Source organism: Culex quinquefasciatus, chromosome 2 (assembly GCF_015732765.1).
Source record: "Culex quinquefasciatus strain JHB chromosome 2, VPISU_Cqui_1.0_pri_paternal, whole genome shotgun sequence".
In the NCBI taxonomy this organism is placed as follows: domain Eukaryota; kingdom Metazoa; phylum Arthropoda; class Insecta; order Diptera; family Culicidae; genus Culex; species Culex quinquefasciatus.
This window is the reverse complement of record NC_051862.1, coordinates 40,357,570-40,370,720: the sequence shown is the minus strand read 5'-3', so window position 1 is coordinate 40,370,720 and position 13,151 is coordinate 40,357,570. Positions and strand designations below refer to the sequence as shown.

At 42.7% G+C, this 13,151-nt stretch overlaps 1 protein-coding gene across 2 annotated transcripts; it reads left to right on the top strand.

Moving 5' to 3' along the window:
* The first annotated feature begins 4,862 nt into the window (after window positions 1–4,862).
* LOC6034678 (zinc finger protein 628) lies at window positions 4,863–11,597 on the top strand. Of its 2 annotated transcripts, XM_038253843.1 has the most exons (5): window positions 4,863–5,377; window positions 8,338–8,461; window positions 8,852–10,145; window positions 10,225–10,918; window positions 10,983–11,597. In XM_038253843.1, exons 1-5 carry the CDS (start codon window positions 5,019–5,021, stop codon window positions 11,116–11,118), a joined length of 2,607 nt encoding a protein of 868 aa, XP_038109771.1. In that variant the 5' UTR covers window positions 4,863–5,018; the 3' UTR covers window positions 11,119–11,597. The 2 variants fall into 2 exon arrangements, 1 of the variants encoding a protein (XP_038109771.1); XR_005277244.1 differs by lacking the exon at window positions 4,863–5,377 and adding an exon at window positions 6,380–6,637 and having other exon boundaries at window positions 8,852–10,918; window positions 10,983–11,124.
* Window positions 11,598–13,151: the final 1,554 nt, after the last annotated feature.

Genomic DNA, 13,151 nt, shown 5'->3' with positions numbered 1-13,151 from the left:
TTTTAATTCATTTTTCGCATTCGTTGCTTGTGTTTTCAAAGATATTGAAATTGGAAAAAATCGAAAATTTTAGAAATAACAGTCAAAAATTTAAGAGATTTTAAAATTTATGGATTCAGATATAATGTAACAAAAAAAAATTAATTAAAAAATTATAATTCAAAAAACTCAACAATTTAATACAAAATATAAAACACATATATCAAATAAATCAAAAATTTGAAAAAAATGTAAAAGAAAATCTGCAATCTAAAAATAATTAAAACTTTAGATTTGAAATATTGAAATAATAAAAAGTTGGATCAATTTCCATAATTTATGATTTTTTATCCCCTTTATTTTTTATTGTGGAAGAAATATCAATAAATAATTAATTTAAAAAATATAAAATTCAATCAGTTGTTGTTAGGTTTTGAAATTTGAAAATTCAAATATTTAAAATAAAAAAAAATCTAAGTTTGAAAATGAAATAATTATTACAGTTTTTGAAAAATTTAGAGCTTTAGTATGTGTAATTTTGGATTATTTTTGATACTAGTTTTTTTGTGTGAAATTAAATTTTCAAGAATTATGTATTCTAGACTTTTTTTAATTTTGAATACAGGAAAATAATACTTTTCGAAGTTTTTCCTATATTTTACTTCAAATTTTTTAGAGAAATCGACTACTACAATAAATGCTAGTGGAAAACGATCGCAATCTTACGATCGCTTGCAATAATTAGGGTGGCAATCACATTTACACGCAACAGCCGAAACACGAAACCACATAAGGAAGCAATAGCAAAGCGGGCGCGGACGTCGACGACGATCAGAATTGTGTGCGTGCGCACATGTGTAAATAGAAATTAGGCGTGTATTTGCAACAATTCAGATTAAAAAGCCCTCCTCCCGGAAGAAAAACCAAAAACAGGCATTCACACACACAAAAGTTATCACACACGAAACAATGACAAACTAATCTATATTTGTGGGTAAAACAATAAGTACATAAAAAATATATACATTAAAAATATATTAATTTAACTTGGACACACTTGAAGCAGAAAAAAAATATTACAACCACAACAAACAAAAAAATGGGTAAAATGCCAATCGAGACACTTTCACACACACACACACAATTGATGGTGGATTTATTTTTGTATTATATTAACCTTCTAAGAAAAAGAAAAACAAGCAAGATTTACCACTACAAACTTCGTATCGTAAATCGTAAGTAATTCAGCAGCAGCATCATACAAATTCGAGGTAAACTTTTGTGGTTATTACGTTCTATGTACTATTTGGGAAGTTGTTTTTTATTTGTGTAAAGCATGAGCAAACGTATAATAAAACAATAATTAGTAAACTCTTTCAACTAAAACAAAGCAAAAAAAAATGACGCGTGGATTTGACACGGAATGAAGCACGAAAAAAGTAAAAAAATATATGGCGGATAAGGCATTAATGCGAATAAGTGTAGGCTAGGGTCAATGCGCGAGTGTGTGCTGGTTTAAGGCAAAAGAGAGAGAAAGAGAAGGAAAAAAGGAAAGGTGAAAGCAGAAAAAATAATCTAGTCCTGTTTGATAAACGTAGTAATTCGACTATTAATCGAGAAAAGCGAGCAAGTGAAAGAAAAAAAAAACAAAAATCGTGAAAGAATTAATATATTCGTAAATGGTAAGCAGAATTTAAACAAATCAATAGAAACAAAACAGACACAAAAAAAATCATTCAAATCGAGTTTACAAAATTCCATACACAGAATACAAAAAAAAAACATAGATTCAGAGTTAAAGAGTAAAATAAAGAAATAAAAAAAGTTACAAGTAAAAAAAAACCAAAACTAAATCAGTCGAAAGATGTGTACTCCATTAAATACCATTGATGATACACCGATCAGCGTCGTCCCTCAACCTCCCGTTGTTCCCCCGTGCCCTCCCATTTTACGAAGAAATCAACTCTCAGTATGTGGTTTAGCAAAGTAAAAAGAAAACAAAAAAACACACAAAATCATGTCCTGCGAAAGACAGTTGTCTCTGCTGGTACGAGGAGAAGAAGAAGGAGAAGAAACATTGAAAACTATTCCCATAAACCAGAACAATAAATATTTGAAAAATGCGAAATCAATTTATTTATTTATTAATGGAAGAAAGAAACACCTTTCAGTTGCAATAATTGCACACAATTCACTTATTCCCTGGGTAATTGAGCTAAGATGTTACCAAAAACGATTCTCAATAACCGTCTATAACTTTAATTTAAATTTTATTCAATGTTTTGGTAAAATTCATCCAACGGTAAAAGTAAAATTTGAAAGTTTTTTAGTAGGTATGTTTTGACTTTCTTACTAAAGAAAGGTATAGGTTTTACTTTATGGCTGGACGTCATTTTCATGTACGTAAATAAGACGATACAGCATGAATATTAATCGGAAAAATCGCCAAAAAATCACACTGCATTGATTTTCGACGCTCTATCGATTCACTTTGCCAGAACTCGTCTATCTCCAACCCTCGAATTTTGAGAAAATAAATTCCGTGGAGATCGAGTGATGTTCGTGTGTGGTAAAATTTTGCCAAATTTTGTGTCGCGTCATTCTCAGCTCCCCTGAATCCAATTTTGATTCTTTTGAATGCAGATGAAAGATAGTGTGCTGAACCTGGGCGAATTGCCGCTCAAATTTCGAAATATCCATCTGTTTTCGAATGCGGCCAGACTTTTCAACAAAATACACAATTTTCAAATGAAAATATGGTCAAAATTTTCATATCTTTTATTTATCTCAAAAATTGCATCTGAAACAAATTTGACATCGGTCGGCAATCCCGAACAATTTTTAGAAAGATTTTTCATGTTCTTAAATAAGACGATACAGCATTAATATTAATCGGAAAAAATGCCAAAAAATCAAACTGCAATGATTTTCGACGCTTCGTCGCCAAGTCGACAAGTTATCAAGTTGAGCTTCGAATACTGGCGCGAGAATGCAGGCGCATATATGTTTTGGCTCGACTTATACTCGTTTGTAGTAGCTTGTCTACCGATGTTTCCTTCAACATGTAAGATATCGTAGCTTTTCGGTTTCTTTTCCTCTGTCTGTTTTTGCATAACTGTCCAATGTTTATGTTTAAATTAAATTAAAAAATTAAACTAGAACATGGTGCTCGCAACGCGCTGATCTAAATGTTGTTTAAAAAAATGCTTTTAATTGTGTGCGTATGATTATCAACAAAGCATCATAGTGCGTGTGTAAGAATTCGTGGATATCTCTAAATATCTGATTTTTTTTTTAACTGAGTTCTATTCCAGTTCCAAATCGTCTCACGTTTGAAACAAACTCGTCGAGCAGTTTTATTTCGGTTTCAAAATACTGCTCGAAAAATAAAACTGCAACTCCGCGTTGCGGGTGGTCTGTTTCAGTCTAGGGGTTGGTCAGAGTCAAAGTTTTAACCATTCGTCAATATATTGACGTTGTTTTTGATATTTCGTCAATATATTAACGAAAAATGTTTCGACCTTCATTTGGATACCTTGGTTTGACAGATGACAGATGGAAACAACAACCACGTTTTGATGATCGAAGTTTTTTGCCGTTTTCGCTTATTCTCTGCTAACAATCCTAAAATTCTTGAAAAATAGAAATACTTAGTCGAAAATTTGGTCAAAACCGGACATCATAAGAGAGAGCTCTTACCTAGACGAAGAATCTGCTATTTTGACCGAGTAAAACGGAGTTAGAACGGGAGAAAGTTTCAGAGCAGCAGGCAAAGCAGCACCTCCGGTGCAGCTTGCGGCAAAATTTAACGGGTTTCTCGGTTCACAGGATTTTTCAGGTTTCTGACCATGAATATGGCCGTAATTTCTCCTCTCGCGTGAAAAAGGAGGTAAAACATTCAATTAAGCCTGTTAATAAAATGAATCCCCGATCCAAACCTCATACCTACTCAAGCTCAACTTTCTCCTCTTGCGCGTTTGCGCCCTGAATCGATTAACCTGGCGTTTCTCAGACGCATAACGTGGTCGAACTTGGCATTCCGGAAAAAAACGCGCAGCTTACGGCCTGAATGCACCGGCTCAGCGGATCGTAGAACGTTTCCTTTTCGCACGGACTTCAGTACGGTCCTCACGGAGCCACGCAAGATAACGTTCAGACAGGAGGGAGGTCTTAGCAGGAGCAGACGGTTCCACCCGCAGTTAAAAAATCTAATTAGCCTTCAAATTTCTTTCTTCAGAATCTTCGCTATAATTTTATTAAATGTTTACTTCCTAACATTATTTCTGGATCTCATGTCGACTCTACCAGTTGCCCACGTCTCAAATGGCATCGACTTAGTCGGGACGCAGGTTCTTGCTCAGCAGGTAGTACGCATGCTCTTAAACGTCAGTTCCGAACAGTGGAAGCAAACCCGTAGTTGCCTCCAGCGAGTTCTGGTCCGGGCAGGCCATAACCAAAGCAATGTCGTCTTCTTGTAGCTCCAAACCCTCGACGGCCACGGCGGCGGCCTCCATCTACTTCCTGAGTCAATGCAAGTCCCGCTCGAAAGCCTTCTTCAGCTCATTTTAATTTGACAGCGTTTTTGGATCAAGGTTGCAAAATACATGGTAAGGTCGCGTTAAACTATTGACAAAATATAAATATGTTAACAAACTATTGTTAACCTATTGACCAAGTTGTCCGACCCCTAAGCAACGGCATTAAGATATCTTCAAAATTAATTTGTTAGTTTGTTTTAACCAAAATTTAGTCATTTTGAATTTGAGTGTGAAATTAACAAAATTCAACAATGCGATGTTTGTCGCTCAGCGTGAATCCCACCCCTGCGACGTTCCAGAAATTTCGCTCCGTTTTCGCCCCCTAAAATCTCGATATTTTTTCTGACAGCTCTCCCGATGCGTCAGTTCATTATTTACTTGCTCGCGCTCGAAACACAAAAACCAAAAATTTTCCCATCTCGATCGTCGCGCGTGTTTCATTTTCTCCAGGGGCCGCTCAAATTCCGACTCGTCCGCGCGTGAAATGCGTCCAACTCCACAATGGTAAACTGTTGCGTGCAAGCGTGCCCGTCGAACGCAGCGACGGACGGCGCCGGTGGCGTCTCGTACTTTCGCTTCCCGGTGGTGCGAAGTGACCGCGAACATCGGGACATTTCCCGGGACCGGCGCGCGGCCTGGGTGAAGGCTACCGCCGTCGCTAGTCGGCCCGATGTGAACGTGGACTACGCGTTGGTGTGCAGCCGACACTTTGTCTCCGGACGGCCGGCCAAGCTGGAGCAGGTGGAGAGCGTGGATTGGGTTCCGACGCGGTTTATGACCGGGACGACGGCTGGCGTGGATTTGGAGCAGGCCATTCCACCGAATACGGTGACCACGAAGATGACGGAGATTATTAGGACGTAAGTTGGGTAACGGCGAAGCGAAATTGCGGTAGTCTAGGTTTTGCGTGCAGTTTGACAGCTTCACGACGCTAGCTGCTCAGCAAGCCATGAAACTGTCAAACACTGCTGCAAAATCAAGACAAAGGTAAGGATCTGGACCAAACGGTATAGATCTAGGCACGAAAAGAGCACCGATTGGAAACTCGGAACATGGAACTGCAAATCGCTGAAACCCCGTAACTTCGATGTTGTAACACTGCAGGAGATGTGCTGGAAGGGAGCAAAACTGGTTACCGGCTTTATAGTGTTGGGTAAGATGCAGAACCGTGTGATAGATTGGGAATCGATCAATGATCGGATGTGTAGATTGAGGATGAGGATTAAGGGCTGTTTCTTCAACTATCGCATGTTCAACGTACATTGTCTGAACGAGGAATCATTCGGTGGCGATGTTGGAGTAGAAGTTCGACAGCTGTTTGATGGATACCGGTTTTATAGTGCTGGGGAGGATGCAGAACCGTGTGATAGATTGGGAATCGATCAATGGTCGGTATGTAGATTGAGGATTAAGGGCCGTTTCTTCAACTATCTCATGTTCAACGTACATTGTCTATACGAGGAATCATCCAATGGGCGATGTTGGAGTAGAAGTTCGACAGCTGTTCGATGGATACCGCCTTCATAGTGCTGGGCTGGATTGAGGATTAAGGGCCGTTTCTTCAACTACCTTTAACGTACATTTTCTATACGAGGAATAACCTGATGTCGAGAAGGGAGCATTCTGCTCGATGCCGGAGTTAGTTCACGTTCCCAACCATCCCCTATCGATACATTTGACTCGTTTCGCCGCCTCGACAGGTCTGTGCCCGGACCCTTGCACAACCACACCCGTGCGCTTCCATTCTGATGAAACACACGCTATGGCCTGGTCCTCTGTAGGTAAATAGTCGATGCCACCAATACAGTCGCGCGTGCACGTACGAGAAAAACCTGCTGCTGCTGCTTAACGACGACGACGAGAGATGAGTCCATTTCCATTCAATACTCGTTCGTGTTCGCAGTCGTCGTCGCGGTAGTCCAACTCGTTGTGGGGTTCTATTCATTCTTTTGAACAGTGTGGCGAGCGGAGATTCAAATAGTGTTGAGCAGGCTGCTACGTTTCAGCATGGAGTACAATCAATAGTGGTGCAGTGATTTGAAGGATACCAGCGTGACATTGTGGACTACAATAGCCGAAACAAGCATGGATCACTCGGTCATTCGAAGGAATCTGTCCAAGTGAGTAGAGCCGAGGAGTGGAGAAGTGGTGGTCGCGGTGGTGGCGCGCACACGGACACACTCGCCTTTATCTGCGTTGTTGGGAACCATACAGAGCAGCAGCAGTGTGCTGGAGGAGTGCAAAGCAAGGTTCTGAAACCGTACACGTCTTTACGCGATGGTCCTGGGTGCAAATGTGTGAGCACAGCTCGATTCTTACGAGTTTTTTTTTGGTCCCGCGACCGTTGTTTCGTCGTATTACCTCATTGAAAAACATCCGCGCGCACAGACACACGCACGCACGCACATAAATTTTAACTGGTCAAAGAGAAGGAAAAAACCAGCAATAGAACGGTCGCCACAGTAGGCGCAGAGTCAATATTGGTTCGCTGCGTTGGTGTAGGTTTAGTAGGCGATGTGCGCGCTAGTGTTGAAAGAACACAGACACATAGGAGAACGCACAAAGGCGGCTGTGCCGCGAGTGTAGCTTAATGTTGTTGTTGTTGTTTTTGCAGTCTCTTTGAGTTGTTATTGTTGTGTTGGGTGCCGACCGATGGATCTCTGTGTGTTTGCCTACTGCGATCTTCTTTCTGTTGGTTGTTTTTTGCTGGTGGCCATCGTCGTCGTCGTTTCTCGTTTCTTTTTATTGAGTGCTGCTTCTTTGCGCGGAGATACAATGCTGCTCACAATGTTCTTCTCGTTGTTTTTCGTTCTTTTTCTTGTTCAGCACAAGAAACCCGTCGCAGTAGGTTTGATTTAATGGACATTGTTCGCATCCTGGAAGGGTGTGCAATTCGTTATGGTAATGTTCTTAATTTCGAAACTGTTTAAAAGCTTTAGTTGTATTTTTTAATCATTTGTTTTTGTTATCATTAGAATTCATATCTTAGTTTCGTCTAGAGATCTAGTTCAGCTATTGTTCCACCTCATAGTTTGAACTTAATGATAAATCTCAAAACGTTTTCCAAACAGCGGTCTATGTGGTCTTCGCAGTGCAAGTCGTAGTCGTTGTTGTCTTCACACAAAAAGTGTCCACTTCTTCTTGTTACTCCTCTCTCTCGCTCCTCTTCTGCGACTTGATATTGCCTCACAGTGTTGTTTGCCTGCCTGAACGGGTCCGCATGTGTGCGTTCGCCGTCGTCGCTTTGTGTTTATTTTCCTCTCCTCTACACATGCACGCGTTTGTGTGTAGGTACAAGTTTCGTGCGTACTTATGGTTCAAGTTTGTTCTTCTTTATTGGTTTCCTCGATTAGCAGTAGTCACAGCAGCAGCAGTAGTGTTGCGTTTGTGTGGTTCTGCCGAGCTAAATGCGGACTCGGGTTGGCCAAGCCCTGCGTCTCGTTCTATCTCCACAAATTGCGCCGATTGGCTCCGCCAAGACGCGAAACATCTCTCTATTGTTCCGACTGGGTGACGAAGAGGATGACGGGAAGGGAGGGGGGCAAACGGAACAGGTATAACCTTCCTAAGCTAGAACAATGGGTCGGTCGACGGAGTCGACGCGGACTAGATGGAACGTTCACGATTGAGGGTTTTTTTTATTGTTTCGCCTCTCTCTCGCTTTCTGCGCTGGGCTCTTCTTTGTGTTGTTTTGGCCAGGATCGATCGCCGCATTGGTTTGGTTGTTTTTGCGCGCCGACGACACGAAACCTGTTTTCAATCGCCATGCGTTGCATGGCTTGACTCACTCTGATCTGATGTTCTTCGCTTATTCTTGCAGAGATACGAGCAAAATATGCCGCCTGTGTCTGGGCAAGGAGGTGAAGCTGACACGGCCGTTTAAGGATCAGGTCGGGACGAACACGGCGCTGCTGCAGAAGATCTACGAATGTACAACCGTGAAGGTGAGTTTTCCTGTGGTGAAGTAATCGGGTTGGTCTCGTTGCAGGTTTGACGACGGGCGTGGACTTTTGACAAACGGACTTTGTCTTAAAGCTGCGGTATCAATCCAAAAAAATTTAAATCGTCGTTTTACCATAGCATGGCCTCGCCGTGACATTCTAGATACTTGAATCTTACGTCCCAAGAAGAGATGATGTCTGCAACGCAAAAGTTTTCTGTTTTAATTTCTTTAAAAAAATGATTTTGTTTCGAGACCTTTGTACAAGGTTTTTCCAAGGTGCAGACAGCAGGGAAATAAAATCTGTACTGATTTAAGTGGAAGAAATTCTGGCGTTGAGTCAGTTTGGGTATAGGTTAAAATACACGATTCTGACGGTCCCGACCTCTTCCAGATCACGCTAAAGGCCACCTACCCCGCGGCCATCTGTGCAATATGCGACACCAAGCTGCTCGAGTACAGCAAGTTCCGCGCCAAGTGCATCGAAAACGACGGCATTCTGCGGCTCCTACTAGATGACATCGGCGTCGACGGCAAGGAATCGCCGTCACCGTCGCCGGAGACCACGTCGGCTGACGGAGACGAGGAAGACGTCGTCCGCGAGTCGGAGGAGTTCAAGGACCTGCAGCTGCAGCTGTACGGCTCGTCGGACGAGACCACCGTGAGCCAGAGCGAGTTTGCCGGGACGGCGACGGATGGGGGAGCGTCGTCGTCGACGGAGGCTGCACCAGACGTGGTGACGCCACCCGTCGTGACCAGACCCACGATCAGTGTGAAGCCGATTTCAAGCCTGGCGGCAGTGGCGACTCCGCCCAGTGAACCTAAGCAGGATGCGGTTGTGAGTGGCGGTAATCCGAATCAGAAGGAGGTCAACGGCGTTCCGGCGGTGGTTGGTCCCGACGGACGGTTGGAGTGTGTGATTTGCGCAAGGCCCTTTCGGAACACGTACACGCTTAAGCGGCACATGAATCTACACACCGAGGAGAATTTGTTCACGTGTGAGTATTGTGGAAAGAAGTTCAACGACCGATCGAACTGGAAGATCCATTTGAGGGCCCACACCGGAGATAACCTGCTCCGGTGCGCCGTCTGCTTCAAGACGTTCATCTCGCCATCGACGCTCAAGTATCACCTGAGGGCGCATCGCAAGCTGCAAGTGTTCGAGTGTCGGTTCTGCGCCGAAACGTGCGAGTCGTACGACCTCCTGGCGGATCACGTCAACGCCAAGCACGGGGACATCCGGGTTGATGACTTGGCTGGCAAAGGGGACGATTCGTTCATCGCCGGGGACTTTTTGAAGATCGAAATGGAAGCGGACGAGACGACGCTTTCGGGCGCCGACGTGGACATGGAAGAACCGATGCCGGAACCTCCGCCACTGATTCCGGCTCCAACGGTGAGGAAGGTGGTGCAAGCGCCAGCGGCCGTGATCGAGGAACCTGCGGTAAAGATCAAGGAGGAGATTTTGGATGTGGACGAGATTGACATCAAACAGGAGCCGGTGGACAATGAAACGCTGGAACCGGATCCGGACGGAGTGCATCGTACGCTGTCGTCGATTCTGCCACCCGCGGAGGAAGAATCGCCCCCGGTGATCCTGTTCCGGTGCGATTACTGCATGAAGATCTTCAAATACTTGTACGAGCTGCGAGTCCACATGAAGATCCATAACGGATCCAAAATCCCGGGTGCTGCAGGAGCCTCGGGAACGCCATCCAAACCCATCGTCGACAAGTCCATCCCGCACACCCTCGACCACGTTGGTCCTCGCGCCGGAAGACACGACACCACCACCCGCGAAGCGCGTCCGCCATCCGTCGATCGACGAGGACGTCGCGGAGTTGGCGAACGCGCCCCTCCCCGAACACCAATGCTCCAAGTGCGACAAGTGCTTCCGGACGGAGGAACTCCTCAAGGTGCACATCGAGACGCACAAAACGGACGAGGACATTACGCAGGCCCGGTCCTGCAAGGTCTGCTTCAAGACGTTCAAGTGCGAGCTCAATCTGGTCTCGCACATCAAGAAGCACCACCTGTACGAGTCGTACGTGAGCGAGCAGCAACAGCAGCAGGGCGTCCCAGCCGCCGCAGCGACGTCCTCCTCAACGGTCAACGACAAACCCGCCTCGCCGGACAGCAGCAGCAACGATGGCGCCGGAACGGCAGATTCCGGCGCCGAGGGCTCCACCTCCGGAGGCGATCGCCGGTGCGAGATCTGCGCGCTCACCTTCAACTGCCCGTACAAGCTGGAGAAGCACGTGCTGACCCACTTCAAGAACAACGAGGCGGTCGCGTTCGTGCCATCGGCCGATCGGCCCTACAAATGCACCGAGTGCCATAAGCGGTTCAAGCGCAAGGACTACCTGCTCATCCACATCCGGACGCACACGGGCGAGCGGCGCCACAAGTGCGACCTCTGCTCGAGCGCGTTCGTGCATCCCTCGAATCTGATCACCCACAGGTGCGTTCGAAGATTCTTCAAAAAGAAATTCAAATAATCTAATCTTCTCTTTTTCCTAAATCAGGAAACTCCACTCGAACGAGCGACCCTTCAAGTGTGACCTCTGCTCGGCCGCGTTCAAGCTGTACGCGGGGCTGAAAATCCACCGCAAGCGGTGCGTGCTCAAGTATCTCCAGGAGAACAGCGTTTCGATTACGTAGGCGCGCCGCTAAATGTTCAAAACAACAATTGTAAATTGCAACAAATCACTACTTCCTCCCCAAGAATCGGTTACGTTTAGAAGATGTTTTGTGGTTAAGATTTTTTTTTTCACTTTTATTATTTTTTTCGCTTGACAAAATTTATTTTTACGTTGACGGCGATAAGGCAGATAAGACTTTTAGCCAGCAAACACCCCTTTAATTTCTCTTGCAAATGTATGTTTTCAAGCTGTATTAGGATAAGTCGAATAATTTTAGTTCGTATGTATTTGTGGCATGAATGAGCGAGAGAGCGAGCGTGTTGAGTGTCTGGACAATTTACGTCAGAAGCATGTAAGTAAAAATTACAACTCTTTAGTTTAGTAGCAGCCTCACGTAAATGTGGTAAACAGAGATATGTTAAATTGTAAAAAATGTCATAATAATTGTAAAACATTCTTCAAGCAATTTGGGAATAAAATAAAGATTAAAATAATTTATTAGTTTTTAGTTTACTGAAAGTTGAGAAAATCCTTTTAATCCAAATTTCAAACGACAAAAAATTTGTTTTATGAATAAATTCAGATTATGCTAGCTGGAGTGGTGAAATCTCACAGCAGGGTTGCCAGATCTTTACAGTTCGTGTCAAATCGAAGTGGTCTTGTCATTACTAAGTATCGAGAAATTAAAAGCTGCTGTGAAATTGTCCATGACACTTGCAAGCGAGTTGCAAGTTTCACTCCATGTTACCTCTATCTCTATCTCTTTATTTAATTTCTTGATAGGACCTCAACAGTTCAGAAGATTTTTTCCAAGTGGCGGTATTTCATGACATGGATGCCAGATTTTAATTATTATTTTTTTGTTTATTTTATTACAAATATCATTCCATCGAGCTTTGACAACATTTACGATTGAATTATTTAAAATATGTTGTCAATATTAAAAAAAAAGAATTCTTTGAAACCAACATCTTCTATTCGTAATCGATGTTAGGAAGTAGTGATCACCTTGCGCTTGAACCACTCCTGGCACTCGGTGCAATTTTGTAGGGTCGATTGGCCAACGGTGCAAATTAGAAAGACTTGTCGCTGATTGTCAAAGTGGGTCAGGACGTGCTACTCCAGCTTGTACGGGCAGTTTGTTGAAGGTGATCTCGCACCGGCGAACGGAACCACCATTGATTGCTACACAATCGATTGACGAAGTTTTTTTTAAATTATAATGGTAGTAATAGTTGCACATTTTCTTCTATATTTTTATTTTAGATTTAACCTTATCATCAAGTTCAAATAATTGTAAGTAGAGAGCAAAAAATGTCATGAAGTTACGCAGTTCTAATTTATATTGTTATATTTATACTTTGAAGTAAGCCAATGTCTTAAATTCAGCTTACACTTTAGCAAAGGCGTGTACAAAATCAAAGAAATAAATGAAATGGTATGCAATGCCTCTGTTGCTAAAAAGATTTCGTAATTGTGTTTGAGTTGACAATCTGATGTAGCAGCTCTTACTGAGAAAATTGCTGAAAAAAAATAATTTAATAAAAGATGGGTGTGATTCTTGGAAAAAATTAAAACAACAATAAAAGAAATACAAAATTCGAAAATTTAAAAAAATATTTTATTGAAAATAAAAACAAACTTAAAAAACGAATTTAATCCACCTATGTGGTTGGTGCCTTCCTCACTATTCACTAAAAATGAGTAATATGATGAGTTTGTACACAAACTCATATTTTTTTTTGATAGATCATGAATTAAAAAGTAAAAAGTAAATATCGCTTAAGTGGTCATAACTAGCGCAGTATGAGACCCTAAATCAAGTCGAATAAGCCCGGTTTGATCAAAATCGGTTCAGCCAGAGCTGAGAAAACTTGGCAACAATTTTGGTCACATACATTTGGTTTATTGGACCTTTTCCAAAAAAAAGCTCCAGATTTTCAGATCAGGATTATAGCCATACCTCCGTGAAGAAGACAAAGCTTCAGAACGAATAAAGTTTTATGCTTTCAAAAATTCAACAAGCTCTAAAACATTTATTAATTTTTGGAC